At 44.6% G+C, this 21,366-nt stretch overlaps 1 protein-coding gene and 3 non-coding genes across 4 annotated transcripts in view; 2 read left to right on the top strand and 2 right to left on the bottom strand.

The window, feature by feature from the left end:
• The window catches only part of YJU2B (YJU2 splicing factor homolog B), a 93,122-nt gene extending 80,886 nt beyond the window's left edge, over window positions 1-12,236 (bottom strand). The window contains exons 1-3 of the mRNA XM_086924474.1: window positions 11,970-12,236; window positions 6,322-6,367; window positions 2,462-2,515 (exon numbers count right to left, since the gene is read on the bottom strand). Of these exons, the coding sequence (XP_086780600.1) occupies window positions 2,462-2,515; window positions 6,322-6,324 (57 nt within the window). The 5' untranslated portion in view covers window positions 6,325-6,367; window positions 11,970-12,236. The remainder of the gene's footprint in view (window positions 1-2,461; window positions 2,516-6,321; window positions 6,368-11,969) is intronic.
• A 379-nt stretch (window positions 12,237-12,615) lies between these two features.
• TRNAW-CCA (transfer RNA tryptophan (anticodon CCA)) lies at window positions 12,616-12,687 on the top strand. Its single transcript has one exon. It is a non-coding gene; the product is annotated as a tRNA-Trp (tRNA).
• A 214-nt stretch (window positions 12,688-12,901) lies between these two features.
• Window positions 12,902-12,983, bottom strand: TRNAS-UGA (transfer RNA serine (anticodon UGA)). Its single transcript has one exon. It is a non-coding gene; the product is annotated as a tRNA-Ser (tRNA).
• Window positions 12,984-13,550: 567 nt separating this feature from the next.
• TRNAT-AGU (transfer RNA threonine (anticodon AGU)) lies at window positions 13,551-13,624 on the top strand. The gene has a single exon. It is a non-coding gene; the product is annotated as a tRNA-Thr (tRNA).
• The last annotated feature ends 7,742 nt before the right edge of the window (window positions 13,625-21,366 follow it).

The following is a 21,366-nucleotide window of genomic DNA, read 5'->3' as shown; positions in this document are numbered from 1 at the left end:
AGCCGTTGTCAAGGGCTGTGCTGGAGTGTGCTGTGGAGCAACTGCAGGCCGTGCACGTTACATCCTCAGGCCGAGCTTCATCATGCCCTGCACCGGTGCCATCGTGCTTGTCTGGGGGGTGTGCACACCGGTGTCGTTGCGGCGCCTCCCTTTTTTGTGCTGCGGACGCAGGGAGCGCAGTCGGCAGAGCAGTGCTTTGCTCGGGGTGGCAGGTCTGCTCTCGGTCGCTGCACAGTGAGGATCGCAAGGCTCTTCACTTGCGGCGGCGATTGCCTGAGTGTGGCGGAGGCCATTCCGGGAGCATGGTGGGAAGACTCGCGCTTTCCTTGGCGTTCAAGCAGCCGCTCCGGCGGGTGCTTGTCCACTCCTCCCTTTGCCAGGGCGATGTGAGTAGGAGACAGCCTGTCTCTGTGCCTCACACCTTCAAGGCAGGGCCGCGTCGCAATGATGAGCTCAACCCCCACCACCAACACGGCGGTGGCTCAGTACCTCCCCATGGGGGGCGAGGAAGCACCGGGCATGCAGGATTAGCTACCTGCCTCGTCGCCAATGTGGTGTCTGGTCTCAGGCCCGCATGACGTGAATGACTGAGACAGACACCAGGAGATTGGGTGCAGTAACTGGCCAGGAGCACGTGCACCCGGACCATTTTATTTGCGGGCCACGTCACTCGTGACACCTGTGATGGATGGGTGTGGGGGTGCATGTGTGTCCAGCCCTCAAGGGAGTGGGTGGGAGTACAGCTTCCTGCTGAACACTAGAACGTGTCCAGCAGGACGCTACAACTACGTCTACCACTGCGCCCCTTTCGATGGGACTGACTCCTACCGGTAGTTCTCACTGAGGGTGGCTCCTTTCCTGCTGGGCTCAAATAGCATTACGCTAACACCAAGGGCCTTTTCACAATGAAAGTCCTACTTACACGTTTTCACACCCTGCTATGACACAGCGCCTTGACACCTTTCTACCACAAAGTGCTTTTTCACAGCCTACTAGCATAAAGCAACTTTCTACCACAAAGCGACTTTTCACACCGTAGTAGTGTACTGAAAAACACTTTTCACACACTGCAGCCAACAAACAACTTTTTGCACTGGACTTTCACCAAGGAACTTTCCAACGGCAGTGCCAACATTCTACGCTGGTGCGATACCAAGTGCAGTTTTCATGGTGAACAGCCACTGACCTCCTTTTCACACCAGACTCCCACCATGCAACGTTTTAACACAATATGGCCACCAAGCACCTTTACAGTCGATGGTGTGTAAAAGCTTCCTCCCGTCTCCCATGTTGGCGTACTATATCCCTGTCTTTCATGGTCTTCTGGTCATTTATTTACACTTCTCTGATAGACCAAAACAGACAAGGCAGGAAGATCTACAGCCCCTGCAGACTGCTGCATACATTCGTTTTTTATTCTTGAATTTTTTTTCTTTGAAAAGAGGATTGTGAAAATAGTAGGCACTTTTTTTAATGTTTGTAACTTCTTTAATTTAACAAAAATTATGTTTAGCCATTACTTTCTGCGGACAGGCTACACAATTACCTTTCTTTCAAAAACTGGAACTTACAAGGAACCTTAATTTCAGATATCTGTATTTTAAAAAGTGCTTCAAGATCTGGCGAGAGGCAGAGCTTTTCAGGTCTTATGACAGGCAACAATGATCTCATTAATAGGAAGAAAGGATATAGTATACTCACAGTAAAATACAACTCAATGCAAAAAAAAAAAAAAAAAAAAAAAAAAAAAAAAAAAGGGAGAGTCACTCCCGTTCACTACCACTTTGAATGTTATTTAATCTTCAAATAAACATGGGGTAGAACACAGATTGATAGATTTCTATAAAAAGAGAACTCTCGCTAACAAATAGAGCATCTTAATGATCACCCTAAAAACATGGACACACATCCCCACATTCACTGATACGCTGATGTGAAAATGACCTTCCTTTCCAAGGGCCTATCAAGCTTTATCACCAGGTAAGATGGAAAGTTAGCCATCCACAGAAAAACCATTGCATGATACCTACTCAAGGGTTAGGATTTCACAATGAGGGCAGTTCACTGTGAAACTACTTCACCGCCAAAGAGACTATTAAGCAACATCAAGCAAGACTTTCAATATGTCGCAATTCTGTTTCAACATCCAGGAGTTTGGATGCCTAATAAGTGAAATCATTCCATGAATTCTTAAGGGTTTGAGATTTCCCTATGGGATCCGAGCACTCTAAACTGGGTAGCAAATGATTAAAAGGTGGAACTGAAGAATGTTGATTGCACATGAAAATACAAGCACTCTTTCATGCGAAGATACTTTAGCAACCCATTCTACCAGTGCAGTCCTTCACAATCAGTTAAATGAACCATTTGATATTTTTCTGTCAGTCAATATGCCAATTGCTACCAACTGTGTAGCACAAAAAAAGCTTATTTCCAGACTCCAATAACCGCATTCTCTTACCTTTGCAGGATCAAAATCTGGAGGGTAGTATTTATTGACCCCTTTTCTTTCACCCTGAAAATAATAAAGTAAAATGAATTATCAGTATTCAAAGTTCATTACATCCTCGTTTAACATACAATTGCATAAATATAAAACAAGATGGGTTTGATTAAAGGTTTTAGTGTATGAGTACAATGTAGAAAAAAAATCATGGTGTAAAAGCAGTGTCTATCATGTCCCACGTATTCTTTTCTTATTCGACTCCCCAAACAAATGCATGGTTTTACATCTTCTCGGAGTTTGAATATTTCACATGCCAATACAATGAAGGCAGATGGAATAGATAACATTGGACTGAGCCAAGCTGAAAGCGAATTTGACTCTCGAAGCCCAACTTCAGGTTGTAATAACTTCCTGAGAGGAAACAATCAACACATCCAAGTCAAACTTCATGCATTTGGCTGACACTCAACCTGTGTGAACATTGTGGAAGTTTATCTAGGTGAGACAGGCTAAGGGAGGATTACATTTACATAACCCTACAGCCAGATGTACAAGAAGTTATCTCGGAAGCCCCACATTACGTGCCACAAAATCTAGAGCTGAAGCGGTTATGAATGTAATTTGCCACTTCATCAAAAAAAAGGTATGCTCCTCCCTACAGGCAATCGTAAATCAGCACTAGAGTCGGACAAAGTGGTCTCTCCCATAATGGAAGGATCCACCTTCACCCTATCAAATATGCCAACAAAAGAAACAACTTCAAGGGTAATAATCTAAAGGACCCAGCACGAAGAGACAAATCAATCCGCCTCACATTGTGCAGAGTAAAAAACAAAAAGCTCCATCTACCAGATGTCCGTAGAGTAAAAGATCCAAATCAACTTACAGGATCAGGAGACCCCATTATGGATGAAAAATGCAAACTGCGTAGGAAAAACACGCACAGTAGCAGTTCTAGCTGTAATGTGCCACACAGTTATGCACACATGTTGTTTATCCCATCAAAGCCTGCTCTATTAGCTGTGCCAATGTTGGAAAAACGTAGCAAAAAAAAGGATCGAGTGTGACAACGTACTGATGGAGTACTTTACAGACATAAAATATTCCATGAAGAAGCACTCCCAGAACGTGGAATGATGGACTAAAATAGCCGACAGCAAGAGGCGAGTGAGTAATAATCTTCTGGGTGGAAGCACATTCCGCTCGGTGCATAATTTAAAGAATTGGTAATAATATGTATTCAAGACTGCTGTACTGGCAGGTAGGACCTAAAAAGAGGATGCCCTGAAATGAAAGGACCCGAAACACTTTATCCTGTTGTGCCCTGCATACAACCCTCTCCACAGAGGGACGATTCTGTGTAACTTGATAACACTGTCACTGTGAAGGTTGAGTAAGAGGGGTTTTCTATATGTGATGTACCAAGGAAACCTGTAACGTAAAGCTTCTGCTGAGCCGAAAGGATAATAGGAACAATTAAAGTACACCAAACGTTACTGTATGTCACATGAAATTTCTAAATACGTTGAACGGTGTCCATTGTTTAAGAGAATGTGGTCAAAAGCCGTGTAATAAACATAAAAGAACAGAACAGGAATACTAAATGCAGAGGATGGAAAGACGCACGGACAGTAACCTGTTAATGCGGCAGCCCTGGTACAGGAGGGTCAATTAGGGATTTGAAAGTACAGTGCAGTTATTCTTTCTGTAAATTTGCACTCTCTATCTTCCCTGAGTTTTTTCAGTTTCATAAAGAAGCATTAGGAATTTTTGAACGTAGTTGCCCCTACAAGGTCAGTATTTGCTTAAGCGTTCATGAATTCACTGAAGATCCCATCAAGGAGCGCAGTAGTCTCCAGCACCAGAATGCTGCTATCACAAGTGCAAGCCAAGCCACCAAGACTCTACAGTGGCAGAGCCTGTCTGGTAGAGCAGTCCTGGTCACAGTAGGCACTACTGCAAGAGATACTGTTGGAACTCTTATACAAAGGTCGCTCGGAGAAGGTTCACTAACTGCAATCCTCCTTACAGATCAGGTCGGAGGATAGCCACCAAGTGAAAGTATTCCAGGGCACGGAAGATGGCACCGCAATATTTATCCACAAAATCACACACCCTGAAATGTACACAGCAAAAAAAAGAAATGATGGATACCGTTGAGGCTTAGCCTGTGTCTTTAGAACTATTACAGGAAAAAAACACCTGGGAGAGGATTAGTGTGGGAAAATATATTGCTGTTGAAGATGGTCTTCTAAGGAATAATGTAATCCTGCTGGGTTTATTGTAGTCACAACCAGTCACTCGGGGTACATACCAGAAGCCTAGTAACAGAGTACTTCTGTCAATGGAGGTCTTGATAGGAGTTAACTGTTATGGGCAGAGAAGAAAAAAAGTGTTTGGTGTAGATCTTTCCGCCACTGTGGGTCCTCTCATCTCAGTGCTAAAGGCTGGATCTGCTCTACATGGAAGTAGTTCCAATTGGTAGACTTTAGGCGAGGGAGGTTGGTGCACCGACCTCTAAGAAACCCCAAATGTACCTCTCCTAGCTTTGAAATGACTCCAGAAACGAAATTCAAAACATGTTCCTCAAGGAGGAAATTGCTTTGACTCCTTCTGGGTCTGAGCTAATACAACTCATTTAAAGTGAAGAGAGCAACTGAACGTGCACTGGAATAAAATACTCACCCAAGTATCTGCCTTATCTTAACATAGCAAAGAGAGACTCAGATCTAAGGAGGAATGGGGGATTTGCTCTACTATTCGCTGGTCCCCACATCTCTTTACTTTAGTGGGGCAGGTGATAGTGATCAAAGACCAGCAACCCCAACTCCATATGCTTGAAAATAGCAATGACTATGTTTCTGGCTACCTATTAATTGTTTTGAATTAGGCTGGATCCACTTCCACGCTATGTTATCATACGTTCACTGAGAGGTAGCCTACTGTGAAAAAGTGTCTGAATTTGGCATTATCAGTGGTTGCCAGACTCCTTGCACTAGTTAGCTTCCACATGTACTTGTACCTGAGGAATAAAGGCACCAGTGGGTGCAACTAGTGCAAGATATTTGACTATCATCGTCATTGTCAAACCCAGACACATTTCTGCAGTAAGCTACCTCTCTTGGTGAACATATTGTACCTACTAAAGTGGACCAAGGACCGTCTTCCCAGAACCCTGTCACAGATATAGAATTATTCCTGCATGTTGGCCATCTGTGCTATGGAACTTTTACCTAGCGCAACACCCCCAGCACAAGAAACTCTAAATACCTACCAAAAGCATTGAACCCAGGAACTCCAATCACTTGAAGGGAACTAAGAAGAGATGTGGCAAGGAGTGCTCATGCACTTTCAATCAGATCTTACACTACTGATGCCTTGCACTAAACTCTCAAAGTTACAGTCTTAGTTAGCCATGTGCCTGAAAACTCAGAACATTTGTAGTCTCGAGTGACTATTTCAATATCCTTCCAACTCTTTCTCTCTAGCTCCATCATCCTCCACATACAACTTCCCTCACCATGAAGCAATAACGTTACCTGCACAAGCAAGTGATTAATAATGTATACTGCTGGGCAGTAGTCATAGGCTGTTCACTTACTGAGTGAAACAAATGCTACTACAACAGCAACAAAAGTAATTCATGGTTGCTTCTAGGTTATACAATACAGAAAATATAAAGTGTTAACATTATATGCTAAACATGAACCTGCTGACCCATTTAACTGTACATCCAAATTCATAAGCAGGCACTAAAAATAGACAAGAAGTTACAATAACAGCCAAAGCAAGAGGGGCTGTCGTGAGCGAAGTCTTCAGATACATTACTAAAACATAAAATATACATAAAGGATACAAATAGTAAGAATCCTTACCATGTTTAATTGTTTCTTTGTTCAACTGTCAGACGACTAATCTGTACTGTAAAAGAAAACACAGGGAGAGAAAAAAAAGGTTATGTACAGAGGAATAGTTGAAAGGACGTTGAGAACTAGATACGGAATGTGTGTATGATGGTAGCCACTCAGGGCCCCATTACGATGGCGACGCAACGGAAAACGGGACCGATCGCCAGAGGTGCGGCGGTCCCGCAGGGCCAATTAGGATGCGACTGCCACCCTGGCGGTCGCATCCCGCATCTTTTACACTGCGGCGGGCGGTGCTGTAAGCAGCACAAGCTGCAATGTAAAATTTGCATTTTGTGCATTTGCATGCACAATGTGACACGCACCGTGCGGTGCCTGCCACCTTGTACATGCCAATGTAGGGGAGTACCATGGGTAACCCCCAAGTGCACCCCCATCACCCCCGACGGGTCCCCAAAACCAAAGACTGCACGCCTTTCCATGGCGGCGCATTGAACCGTCAACAACATAATATGGTGGGCGGTGTCTGCTAGGCACCGCCACCATATTAGGGCCCAGGTCCGCACAGCAGGCAATCTTAACGATTGCCTGTCTGCGGAAAAGCGACGGACGCGCTGTACCCCCCGCCATTGTAATATGGCGGGGGTAAATGGCTGGCTGGCGGGGATAGATGTCGAGGCGATCGCCACCGCCGGTCGGGTGGTGGCGATCCGCCCGACATCATAATAACACCCTAAGTTCATTTCAGTTTTATGGTAATACATTTAGTGTAATCCCTGTGGAATATGTTTAGCCCAAGACTTTAATCACATCCTCTGCACAAGATACTTTTTGCCTGAATACATTAAAAAAAACGAAAGCTCTTGTAATGGTATTAAGCAGCAGTTACTTACATTTAGCAGTATAATAAAGTTAGCCATCAAAATGTTTTGGGTGTTTTTGTGCTTGCGCTGCATCTTTAAACCTGATGAAATTGGTATACACCTAATTGGCATATTTAATTACACTGAAGTTCCTAGTATGTGGTACCAAGGTGTACCCAGAGCCTGCAAGCTAAATGTCACAAGTGGATGGCAGCAGCCATTGTGCCATCACCTACTGCGATAATGTAAATAGGACGCCAGGCCTGTCACCAGTAGCCTGGGTGTGCAGGTTTTACATGCACATGCAACCTGTCAAATAAAACCATTCGGATAGTCCTAAACCTTCCTTTTAAATATTTATAAATCACCCCTACGTAGGCCTTATTGCCCAAAAGGCAAGATGCATGATATTTTAAAGTAGGACATATAAAGGTTTAGTATTAAACATAGCCTCACAGTAAAAAAGAGAGTTAAAAGCAATTTTCACCATAGAAGGGTTGGCTGTTCCATAGGAAAGCACCGGGGTATATTATTATTTTTAATAAATGTATATCCGGCTAGGCAACACCTAGAAACTTTATTTTGGGACATTTTTAAATAGAAATATTTATTACAGGCCCAATATCCTGCTGAAGTAGGATTTGTAATAAATATTTGGAAAAGATAACTTTTTAAAAGATATCTTTGCCCCATCTGAAACCTGTGGAAACTAAATCTGCATTTTGTCTCCCACTGCTACCAACCAGTAATTAGCATTTAAATAGATGTGACAGAGGTGCAAACTTGCTCCTAGAACGGGTACTAAAGGCATTAGGTGTTGGGGGGTTGATGCTGTGCCCTTGACAGAATGGCCTGTGGGCTAGGCCCAACTACTTAATAAACTTCAGAAAGGACTGCCCTTTCATAGGCAGACGTAGCTAACACACAGAGCTGCACCCAACTTTTGTTCCCCCAGCCAGACCACCCTCTATAACCGTGGGCATCTTGTTGACATAATAGTGTCAAATCCTGCTGCAGTGTCAAAACCCAAGTGACAGGTCTGCTGGGTTTACATATGACATTTGGTGGACACTTCAGAGGAAGGAAATAGAATGCCAAAACAATTTGTGTGTATTCACGGTCTAGTTGCTTAAAGTCTACCCGGGTTCTACCACACTGCTGTCTCTAGGTTTGTTGGGGGTAGAGCGAGAGGCTAAAACTGAATTTTAGAGTTAGGACGCAGGATGGCACTAGGATTACCAAAGTGAATTCCAGACACACATGGCCTGCAGAGCCAAAGTTTAGTCTGGCCGTAGACTTTGGTGAGCTTGAAAATATCCAAAGTGGGTAGGGTTAGCCTGTGAAAAATTCACTCCATTAGTTATGGCAGTGGTCTCCAACAGGTAGCTGGGAAGTTACTGGAAGTACGACAATATCCTAGAAAAAGTCCCCTGAAGTGCAGGCCAGCACAGTAGTTAATTCAGAAGGTGTAGTGTAGTCATACTGAAGAAGTTCACTTTCCATGAACAGGACAAGAACTTCTAAGGATGTGTTAACCAAAATTGGAAAAGAGTATAGAAAATCATTTATTTTGAACAACTAAATGCATATGTTTGAAAACAAAATGATTGCAATCCAAAACACACTTAAACTGGTCTTTGAATGGTAGTTCATACTGAGTTGTAAAGAAGTATAGGTTTTATTGTTTTCTTTAGGACAGAGGGTGCTTTCTGCTGTGGCTGATATTTCATTAGTCTTAGAATATAGACTAACACAATATTTGAAGAAAAGTTCAAAAAAGGTGAGTAAAATTGTATTTATGTCCCAAGTTCACAACTATTTACCTGGAAGATATACAGGGACGGAGATGTGGATTTTTTTAATAGTAAAGCTATACTAACCTGTATTTTTTTTATAATAATTCTTTTATTGTATAGTTAATAAAAACCGTTACAATGTGAAATATAAACTTGTTTTAAAATACTTTAAAAAATACATTATTATGCGGATGTTAAACCTGTATAAGTACCTTAATTATGTTGCATTAGTCAGTATTCTGGATATGGTATTTTGAAACCACACAATATTGTGACATACATGTGGGTGGCCACTACTGAGAAGGTCTCTGTTGTGGTCAGCACTGCAGCAATTGTCAGAGTTAGTAACACAGGACTATTTTCAATCAGAAGTAGCTCTTGCTTTAAAAAAAAGATTGCAGAATCCTGGATTATGGCACCCCGACAGGTCATTCCCATTCATTCGCTTGTGCCAGCCATAAATGTGGCATCTCCAGGCACCAACTCCTGGGTCTGTGGTAGATAAGAAAAGACTTGAATATGCTCAACAAAATGTAAATGTAAATGTGTTGTACTTGTATAGCGATGAAACTGAGGTCGGATGGATGCACAGCTCTGTTTTTGAAAGGTAAATGCACAGTGTTAGGTAATATTAATTTTGGTTTTATGGTGCTCCGCAAGGTGACGTCGAGGGCCCAGCGGCGTCAATCGAAATGCTTTGAAAGTGAGGCTAGAGGGTCTCTAGTCTCATCCCTTTGCCGGCACACATGTCGTCTTTCCTGGTAACAAAAGACTTCCACTCAATGTATTTTGGTTTACGTTTCTTTATATTTCATTGCAGTTTTAAGTCCAGTTTTTCAAAATTAGTTCTTATATCATCAAAATCATTATGAAAAGTGTTTACTTCAGGCAATGTCTTTATAGCGTGTCCAATGCATTTCGGGCATTTTCATCATGCCCTTCATCAGGGAATCGACAATGCCTGTCTGCAGGGGTTGTTTGGAATCTGGAGTATGGTAGAAAAGGGTTCCGGTCCGGTATTAGTCTTCTAAAACGCCCTTGTATAGCGCACAGCTACCCCGGACTGGGGTCTCCCGGCGCTTGTACTCATACCGCTCAGGAACCCTTCCTGGCTTTCCTTGTGAAGTGTCCACTCCTGGGCACCTCCATGGTGAAACCAGGCATCCCTCGCGCTGTTGGGGCCGTTGTGGAGATTAAGCAAGCTATTGCCAAGAGTTGCAGCGTGGGACCCATGATTAGAATAGGCACTGAGGCGAGAATATCCGGTCAGAGGAATTTATGAGCCCGAGACCCGCCGAGGCGGGAATCGAACCCTGGCCTTTTCCTGCAACTGCCCAGTAGAACAGTAGCAACTCGATCTGCACTTGACCCTCCTCTGTAGCCACCCTCTGAGCTTCCAAGTGCCTCCATTAAGGTCCTCTGGGGCTTTAAAAGTGTACTCCTGTGGTGGACTTGGACTTAAAGTACTAAAGTAAGAAGGTCAAATCTATGACCCGGACGAACCAGGTTAGTGTATTTAACTGGTACTCCATCATGGTCTAGGTCAAATTGCAAATAGGTCCTGTTCTACCGCAACTATTCACTATCATTAGCACTTTGTGCTTCTTCATATCTCCTGTTCCCCTTTTTGGATTTTTGCCATTTCTCCATTATGCTGTTTATCACTTTTTACTCTATTTTCCAATTCTTTCAGGTGGTTTTATTGTTTTGCATTTTAACTTTTTTAAAATAATTTTAGCACTGCATATATAAAGTACACATGGTCTCTGTACCATGGCTACCAAGAGGTAAAGCTCAGGTTAATTTAGTGACTTTTTGGGTTCACTCTTACAAGGATTGTGTCTTCTCAGGAAAGTTTTTAAGCTAGTAATAGAATACTTCCAGCACACCAAGGCCTTTTAAGACTTGAACTATATGGGTCAGATTTACAATAAACTAATGCAGCTCAGTTCAGCAAGTCATTTTGCTGCGCCACGCTGCATTAGTTTTGAAGCACAAACTGCTGCCATGCGCCGACACAGGCACCCTTGCACCAAGTGCAAAACTGCCTTAGTCACTGGATGAAATGGTGTTTTACAACTTCTATGTGTGCTGCATTAGCACACATAGAACTTGTAAAACCAATTGATTTAAAGGATTGTTTATTTACAGGAAGGTGTCCGGACACCTTCCTGTACATAAATAATCACCAGAGGAAAAGAAGGAGGAGAAATGATTACATTTCTCCTCGTTGCGCCTCCCTAAGCCTCCCCTGGGAAGGCGTAGCATTCAGACCCATTTCCTGATTTACGATTTCTTGTCAATCTGGAAATATGTCTGGTTCCATGGGAGTTGCGTGGGAACACCCACACCAAAGCCCCTTTCACACAAAGTGCTGCATGTAAAGGAGCCATTTACAAGGACAGGAAAAGCCACACAGCGAGGCTTTTCCTGTCCTTGTAAATATGGGGCAGAAAAATGCACTGCCGATGCGCCACATAAAGTGACGCACTGGCAGCGCAAGGGGCTTCTAAATCTGCCCCTCGGTTCGTTTACGAACATTCAATGGCGGCTTTTGATCAATGCTACCCGGTTTAATCTACAACAAAACGTCTACATCCAACCATAGTCTCCATCCTCTGCATAGCAAAACTCCCCCAATCTCCAATACAACACACACGGAGCACACTACAATGCCATCAAAATATGGCACAGACTGCCCACTACAAACCCTCACACCTTACCACGCCTCACTTCACTCCTTTTCACTAATGATATGGCACAGACACTACATCAAAACCGTACACCTGGTTGTGGTACAAAAAAAACAGAACCACAATCACACACAACAAACATAAACTGACAAATAAACAAAGTTCCAGTTAGAACATTTGCCTCTACTTCCAACTTCAAAAGCACCACAAGACAACCAGGACTACACAGACACACATGCCCAGCGAAAGTCAGAACAGGCACATGTAGGCGAGCTGGTGCCCGGGACAAGACTTGAGCTGTTTACCTTCCTGTCTCCGCGGTGGCGGTCTAATCATCCAAGCTCCCCCGTCCCATCATGCTACCCGGAAGTGCTTGAACTTCTATGCTTCCAACCAGAGACATGACCGGGAGGCATGGGTATGCCCGAAATAATTGAGGAGAGGCTTGTTTTGTTGTCTAACGTCAGTCCTCAACTATTATGGGAAAAACGTTTGTGCTAATCGAGACGATAAATAATCGAGAGGGTAAAAAATATATACACGCGGGTGCGCATGCGCACCAGGCACCGAAGGTCCGTTGTCCCAGTGCATGGTGGGAAGGGACTTTTATGGTCAAAGGGACTATCCTCCCCAACGCTCACTCAAGGCGCCACAACAAACAGAAAATCATTTTAGAGGTGTGCGTTTCAGACCGCAGTGGACGTTGCTGCTGTGTGTGTTGAGGAGGTGAAGAGACCACGGCTGCCAGCTCATAAACCAGAAGTATATTTTATAGATGTAACCGTAATATATTTTGCAGTCCGTATGCCACAAGACAATATACAAACATTGCAGACAACGGATTCACTGGTTGCCTCTTAAGTATGCCGTAGATAAAAATGTACGTATACGTAAACCTGACCACTTCGTTCTCGATGTCATTTTGAGGATTTCAGCAAAGACCTTTCAGTAGACCTCGTGGCGCAACGGTAGCGCGTCTGACTCCAGATCAGAAGGTTGCGTGTTCAAATCACGTCGGGGTCATGTTTGGTATATTATTTTTCTCTTTTAGAAAAATATATATTTATATTTTTATGGGATAACTAAACACTTACTGGTGTTTCTTCCGTGTGCCAAGAACTTATATCGTTAAAATGTAATTCGGCGTAAGTAAACACTAAGAGGATGAAGCCAGTGCATGGATTGGTTCCCAAAGTATTACAATTAAAATCATTTTACTGAACACAAAATGACAACTCGTAGTCGGCAGGATTCGAACCTGCGCGGGGAAACCCCAATGGATTTCAAGTCCATCGCCTTAACCACTCGGCCACGACTACCGATGGAAATGTAATTTATATGATAATAACCTCCAACCTATCTCTGTTCTGAAATATCATTGATATTAGTGGTCATTAAAATAAATGCAGGCGACACATACACAATAAACTCATAACTAATGTATGTGCAGCACTGTACATACTGAACTGTACTTGTCCATGCTTGTGTTAATATAACAGTGAAAACTCTAATGTATCATTTCCATGGAATTTACCATTTCAAACCGCATGCCACACTGTATATACAGCACTGCCACCTTGCCATATTACGTTCCAAACATGGCTGCATCAAAAACAAAAAATTTATAAAATATCTAATCATACAGAAAGCAACAAAACAATGTCATTTTGGAAAATGGACATTTAAATACGGTTATGTATTAATAAAGCACGCTGCAATCAGTCAGAGAAAATGATCATTTGATGTTAGGGGAACGATATTTGTAAGGACGTGAGCTCGGTATATTCCCACTGGTACACCAAATGGGGTCAATGAAACCTTCCAGAACGCGCGTGTTCCCTCATGATCAGTGCCTAGTTAAGATCTGAACTTCCTTGCAATCACAAGGCGCTGTGGCTTAGTTGGTTAAAGCGCCTGTCTAGTAAACAGGAGATCCTGAGTTCGAATCTCAGCAGTGCCTATGATTTTTTTTTTTATTCTCTTATTTTAGCTTTTGATTTGTTTGGATATTTGCATCTTTTCCAGATCACGAGTACTGAAACGAAAACCTAAGATCCCGTTCCTTTCATGCTATTTTATTGCTTGGTCTTCGCTTTCTGGACGAAACCCACAACACACAGCAGCATGCAAATAGCCTCTATTGACCCAGGTCCCTTCGATCATCCGAAACTAACCTCAAGCAACTTGCGCCCTAGGGTATTATTACTGAAACGCATAAACCGTATGCGAGCCCACATCACAAAGATGCGATCTTCATTTCTTTGAAACAAAAGGAAAAGGCTCGACTACAAAAAGAAGAAAGACGGAAAAAAACTAAAGCGAGAAAACAAAAACGGAAAAAAGACTACCTGTTAAACAAGCACAGACTAAGCCAATACGCCCGTCTAAGGTAGGTAGGTAAGCCATCCGATGGATATTACTTTTAGATTACAGCACTTCACAGGAACGAAAATGTAATTCTTATTGGAATAAATAATAAGTGCGACTGCTTTCAAATTCTATAACCAGAAGAGAGTTTAAACAAAAAAGGATGACTATATAATAGAAAGATTACAAAAGAAAAACAATATTGATAAAGTATTACACCATCAGCCGTGTGCCAAGAAGTGCCAGATTGGCAAGAATGGGCGCACTCATTGGCGTATGATGTGGTTGTCAGAAGTAAAATGTGAATGGCAGCTGAACTGATAAATACATGAAAAGAGTTGACCCGAAGCCCCTCTATGTGTCAATATTTGTGTATTTGTTATTTAGGATATTTTGTCTCATTACATGCGGCTGGCAACAGCTACAAATATCTCTAGACCAACCCACATTCCCCCCCAAAACGATGCAGATTATAGTGTTCTTACAAAACCCAGTGCGAGAGGATTAGATTGGCTTTTTTTTTTAGGCACTTACAACCAAGTGCCATTGGAAAATTTATATAATCATTGCCAAAGCTAACATATGTGTCTACTGTAAAGCATGCACATTCACGCAGAGCACGCTGATTTTCACAAACTGCAACAAATGTATAGACTGAAGCACCCATTGGCACAGATAAACATATTTATAGACATCAATGCACGCAGCTTAACACACATACACATCTATGATGTGAAGCAGGGGCATAGGGTGCTGTGCATATGATGCGCAGCAAGGAGCACGGAGTGAAGTTATTGTATAGCACAGGAGAACTAGCAGATGCGACCCCTAGGAAAGGCCGCACAATGCCACTTGGTGTCACACAGAAGAGGCTTTACCCAAGGTTAGGTGGGTTCTTTAGGGTAGGTGTGTCTGTTAGAGCAGTGCAAGGGAGCCAAAGTCCAACTCTTCATGGCCCCACCAGCCCCCCAGGAGCCACTTGCTACGCACTGCACGATTATACTGTGAAATTTATTATAAGTTTGGCTGGCAACAATTGTACATCTAACAAGGGTGAAAGTTCTAAGACAGGGATCTGCCTAGAGCGAAACACAAATCACTGTTAAGTCCTAACTGGTAGTGTTCCAACCAAATCGCATCATGTTTTCACTTTGCTGTAGCTGTCGAGTAGCGGAGGTGACTAGTATCACTGCTGAAGCTAAGTAGACAGGTGGTGATATTCGAAAGCTTCTTCAGCACAGTCTTTGTAGTGCAATGGCTGTTCCAAACAGATCTAACCTAAACTGGGACCAGAAGTTCCTAATGAAGGGTATAACACCTCACGTGGCACCTTTGATGGTAGGACTTCAGCCCACAGCAGCCCTGCAACAGAATGTTCGCTGGCCTGTTTGACTGGCGCCCCGTATCTTAAGGATGTTCTGGCTACCAACAAAAGGAGCTACTCTTCTTTACTCGCCTTAGTTTAAAAATGTATCTCAGTTCATTCCTCTGAATGTGGGTTAAAGGCCTATCAGCTGTGTTTAAATAAACCTCAGAGGCATACAGCCAGACTGTGGATGGGGATCATGGGACAAGCAGGGGCTCCTGGGCCCCAACTGGGGCAGTTGGAGTTGTTTTCCTGTGATGTGCCAGAGTCTGCAAAGTCGACCAAGTACAACTCTTTCTGCACTTGACTCTTAGGTTAGAAAGGGCAAGCATTTATTGGCTTCTCAGGGAGATAGGCTGGGTGTGTTTGAGTAGAGCACACAATCAATCAACAACCCATTCGCATCAATGTCCATCCTAGTGCTTATCTATTGAACTTTATATACACAATCATACTCAATACTACACACTAGTGGTAAGTGAAAAGAGGTCAGCGTCCCTCGGCGCAGCTTTTGCAGGTGCTGTGCCCACCTTGCTCCCTTGCTGTCCCTAGTGTTTGCACTATTAACCTGGAGCACAACATAGGAGTAATCGAAATACTAGATCGGTTTAAGTTGATCGTACTGTGAACTACAACAAAATGCTCATTTTGGTAACAAATATTTAACAATATATGCTGTGTAAAGCTGACATAGTAGTTCAGTTCAGTTCAGAAATCTTTATTCGAATTGCAAGAATTCATAAAAGCACATTCAACAAATTTACAGTAATATTATAAAATCCTTATATAAAATACAAACTTTGTTGGATCATAATAGACATCATACAAATTAGCAAGGTATCTATTCTAAGTAAAAGTCAAGGATTATCCATCATTTTACGTGCTCGGATGGCGATTCTCAAAAAAGTGCCAGTGCGAAAAACTATTTCTTCATTATCCAAGGAAATCAACATCTGATAGGATTCACTCAGGGAAAGAGGTCTATGTTTTTAAAAAAACGGAGTTAAAAACCATTTTACATATTTTATATAATATTTACAGAAGAAGAAAAAGTGCAAATCAGTTTGTGCGCTCACTCCATCACAGGGGCATGGTATATTTGCCAAGTTTACCCAATAGCCTAAGGGGAAACATAACAAAAATCTATCACTTCCAGGGCCGGACTGGGAACCGAGACCGGCCCCGGCAAAGTGCTCGGCCGGCCCCCCGGGAAGAGGTTGGGGGTGCAACCGAGCTCTTTGCTGGGCCGGTTTTCGGACGGTTTTGTTACCGGGCCGATTTTGCAGCTATGCTGCATAAACGGCCCTGTAACAAAAACGGCCCCTAGGGCCTCAAAACTGGCCCCCACCCTTGCGGCGCACCGGGGGATTGCCCGGTGCCCGCAATGACCAGTCCGGCCCTGATCACTTCCGGCTCTCGATCGGAACAAAAGGCTTCTTTCCCAGCTAATCATTTGCAAGGTAATGTAGATTGGTAGCGGGTGTCTATACAATTCCTTGCCCACGTAGCTGGAGACTGAGACCTTCTTGGATTCCTTGCTGGTCCTCTCTGAAATATAGAGTGCATAAAGTGCTTTTTTCAAGTCATTCGTATGGAATAAATCGGCTTTACTTAGATCTAAAAAGAGATTGCCTTTATCAATGCTACATAGACTCTTATAGACCCCCGAGAGCCAAGGGATATTCATTCCTCTCTCGCACTTAAGGCAATCATTTATAATTTCTTGTGTTAATGATGCAGATTTATTCCTCCACACCGAGAGCCAGAACAGAGCAGGTCGAGCGCTAATAAAATCACAAATAAAATTTAAGTTAAGTTCCCTATGGCAGTTATATTGGGGGGTAGAGATTGGAGCACCCAGTAGCTTTCTACAGAAACAATTTTCTTCAAGTCTCAGGGACATTAGACTTCACCACGTCAGCCATCTGAATTCCTGTGCGTGGAGTTCTGCTTGCAGGTGAGGCCTCCGTCGAGTAATCCGGAGTCTCTAGTTCTACGGTGAGTACCGCGGACTGGGCATCTTCTGAACTTTTGCTAAACCTGCGCGGGCCGTTGCAGCTAAGAGAGAGCTGCTGCGACTGAGAGCCCGCTCGAATCTGAACTGAGACCTTCCAAACTTTTGCTGAACCTTTAGGGGCTGCTGCAGCTAAGAGAGAGCTGCCGCCGTTGAGCGCCCGCATGACTCTGAACCTTTGAACCTTTCTTTGCTAAACCTGTGTGGGCTGTTGCAGCTAAGACAAGAGCTGCTGCCACTGGGAACCCAACTAAATCTGTACCCTCCAACCTTCTGCAGGATCCATGTGGGCGGCTGCAGCTGAGGGTGAACTGCCGCCAATGGGAGCCACCGGAATCTGCACCTTCGGACCTCCCGCGTAATCTGTGTGGACCGCCGCAACCAAGAGAGATCCCACACCCTTTGCCCCTGTGCCCCAACGTGATTTGTCCCGTGGGCAGCTGCAGCCAAGAGAGAGCTGAAGCCGCTGAATGTCCACACCCTTTGCTACTGTGCACCATCGTGATTTGTCCCACGGGCCGCCGCAGCCAAGAGAGAGCTGTAGCCGCTGAGTGCCCACACCCTTTCCTACTGTACACCATCATGATTTGTCCAGTGGGCCACCGCAGCCAAGAGAGAGCAGTAGCCGTTGAGCGTCCACCACCATTTGCTACAGTGCAACATCGTGATTTGTCCCGCGGGCCGCCGCAGCCCAGAGAGAGCTGTAGCGGCTGAGCACCTACACCCTTTGCTACATTATATCATCATAATTTGTCCCACAGGCCGCCGCAGCTAAGACAGAGCTGTGGCCGCTGAGCACCCGCACCTTTGACAACTTTGCATCCTTTGGATTTGTCCTATGGGCCGCCACAGCTAAAGAGAGAGCTACTGCTACTGTGATCCACCACGGAGCTGCACCACAAGAGGCATCGCAACACCAGCCCGGGCCACCACGGCAGCGCGCTGCTGCCACTGAGCGCCCACCTGTCCCCGAGTGCCCGAATCACTGTGAGTGCACGCTGCGGACCCCAGCTTCCAAGACTTGGGGTCTCTGGGAGTCCACCTGTCACCGTCTCTGCTTCTTCGAGAAGCTGCGTGCTGTCTCCCCTTTCAACGACAGGTATCTCATTCAAAGATGGCCGACGTGGGTGAGCTCGCCTAAGGAGCTCTGGAGCTGGGGATCATATTTTGGTGAATATCCGTGTATATCCCGCCATCCACTCTTCTATTGGACTCCCAGCAATTTCCTTACCTGTCGCCACCACAACGCTCTGTTTTTCACCCATACTTACAGCCACTGAGGATGACTCCATCGCGCCGCTGATGCGCTCCATGGTGATCGCATCTCAGCTCCCGAGAGTGTAGCTTCCAGCATTTCCGGGTCAGATTTGTAAAGTATGCCTTGACCAGATGCCTCTAGCTGCAGAGGGAGTCGCAGTCCTGCTGTTGCTGAATTAGGAGCCTGTTTCGGCGGAGGGGTTGCTGCCCGGATATCGATTGATTTTGACTTGTTAGCTGAGGTTACTGGGACGGGTGCCAACTCTGAGATCCGATCGGTGATAAATCCTCCGTGTTGCCAGTGGCGGCGCTCCGCTCATCAGGTAAGGATTGGAGATGTGATCATCTCCCCATCTCTCCGCTTGAATGTAAATTGTAAATTGATACTTGTATAGCGCACTACTCACCCGCAAGGGTCTCAAGGCGCTTGTACGAATACCACTGTGGAACCCATCCTGGCTTTCCCTGTGAGGCGTCCACTCGTGGGCACCCCCAAGGTGGAGGCCAGGCATCCTTAGCGTTGTGGGGGCCGTTGTGGAGATTAAGCAAGCTATTGCCCAGAGTTACAGAGTGGGACTCCATGATTGGAATAGGCACTGAGGCGAGAATTATCAGGTCCGTGGAATTTTGAGCCCAAGACCCGCTGAGGCAGGGAATTGAACCCTGATTTCGGGCTAGACCTCTGCATCAGGGTCTGCCGCTCTAATCATTGAGCCACACTTCCCTTGACTCTGGTGTTTTCCACCTCTACCTCCACGATATGGGTTCCCCCTCTGGCCATTTTTGTGGTGCTATCCCTCACAGATGGGAGATTTCCTCTCTCTCCCGATCTTTCCCATCAGCCGTGCAGCTTTTGCTATCACCACCTCCACACTGCAGAAGCGGGGTGAGAAACTTGGTAAGATTACCGACGTTTGCTCTGCATTTGCGATGAGAAGTTGGAGTGTCTGCGCGCTACTAACGGAGCGCTGCCTAAATGGATTCCAAGTCTTTTAAATCACTGTGCAGGTTTGTCATGGATGCAGCTCATGGGCCCACCGATAGTATACCAAAATGTTTTCCCGCCCCCCTGGTGTAAGGAGTTAAAAAAATAGTCTTACACACTTCATTTCAGAACAATTGATTTTTTTTAATGTTTTCTACCATAATCTGAGGATGGAAACAGCTTTAAAACCGTTGACCTTTTCTGAGTGCCCCAGAAATTGAACTGCTGTGAGTCCTAAATTGAAGCAGCTTAGCTTAAACTATTATTATTACTTTTTAAATTGAGGCCATCCTTTTTCTTTTTGTGGTTTACCCTAGTGATGCTCTCTGGCTCCCATTTTGTTACTTGGGCCTGAAGCTGGATGCCCCACATCCTCAGTCCCTATGCTCAGCTGTGCATGGAAATAGAAATGAGCTGGTTCAAACCTCTCCTTCCTAATATGGTGGCCATCTTGGAACGGGCATGTGGATATAATTTTCTTACTTCTGGGCAGGGCTTAGTAAAATAAAATAATCTGACTACATCCCCTACTCTTGGGTTCTTTCCTGGAGTAGTCTTGCTGTCTTTTTCCCACACACACTCTTTTTGGGTGGTGTCATCCCGCACTAGTGGTCTAGCATTTCTCACTTTAAAATCACCCTTTTCTCACCGATAATGCACTCTCCATTGGGCAATAGATTTACTGCTCACAATGGATTTAAGTCCCGATCCCTCAGGATCCAACGCTTTTATCATTAACTACCCTCCCAACCTATCGAAAAACGCCGCTAAGAAACACAAGCACCACTTACTCAGGGCCAGGCCCGAAACTTTAATCTCTGGTGTCTACTTCTCCACTAACAAAGGTACTAGAGTTAATGACCTTATTTTCTACACCAGGAAAAGAGCATGCTGGTGAAAAGTATTCTACTCTATGCTCCGAATAACAAGTACTAGGAAAACACCGCCCGGTATCAAGCTTATAACAGCACCCTCGTCCACACTCGACGCCAATGCCACCATCACCCTCGATAACAATGGTATCATCCTAATTCAAGCGTCCAATGTCAATCTATTTAAGATAACCGACATCTTCCTGTTACTCAAAAACGCAGTCTCCTCGAAACCCAATGACACCCTTACTCACCCTTCCTTCTCTCAGGACTCGTCGAGTCCCCTCCCCGCTATTCTAGGAAGGCCATCTCCCCATCTCCATCTAAATCCCTCCTCACCACCAGATCATCACAGAGTGGTTCCAGCACAGGTTGTTGTGCCCCAACTATCTAGACCCATGAATCTGAAACTGATAGATCTCTTGGGGTCAACCGGGTCACATCTAGCCAGTCCGAGCTTATCTGTGCCCCCATTAGAGGGATCCCCTGCTGACCGACTGGCATTGACTCCAACGATTGACCCATTTTCCCACAGCCCTCTTCCTTTGTCTCATATGGGGCTAGAGTCCAAGCAACTGCCTACCACCGATCATGATTGACTAATCCCATTAATTCCGCTGCTGCCTGGACCATACCCTCAGCCTAATGATCACATCCCCATGATTAAGGTTCCAACCGCACCAGTAAAAGCACATGGAATTCAGCTAGCCTAAAATGTCCAACTTCCTCCCCAGGATCCCCCCATCACCACCGCAGACTCCATAGGTTTACACCGTGACCACCCTTCTCCGATCGATTCCCTTTCACACCCTCCACCTCTCGCGCAACACCCAGACTTAGC

The sequence above is a fragment of the Lissotriton vulgaris genome, chromosome 5 (assembly GCF_964263255.1).
Source record: "Lissotriton vulgaris chromosome 5, aLisVul1.2, whole genome shotgun sequence".
Classification (NCBI taxonomy): domain Eukaryota; kingdom Metazoa; phylum Chordata; class Amphibia; order Caudata; family Salamandridae; genus Lissotriton; species Lissotriton vulgaris.
Note: the sequence above shows the minus strand (reverse complement) of the source record. Positions and strands in the feature narration are given on the sequence as shown.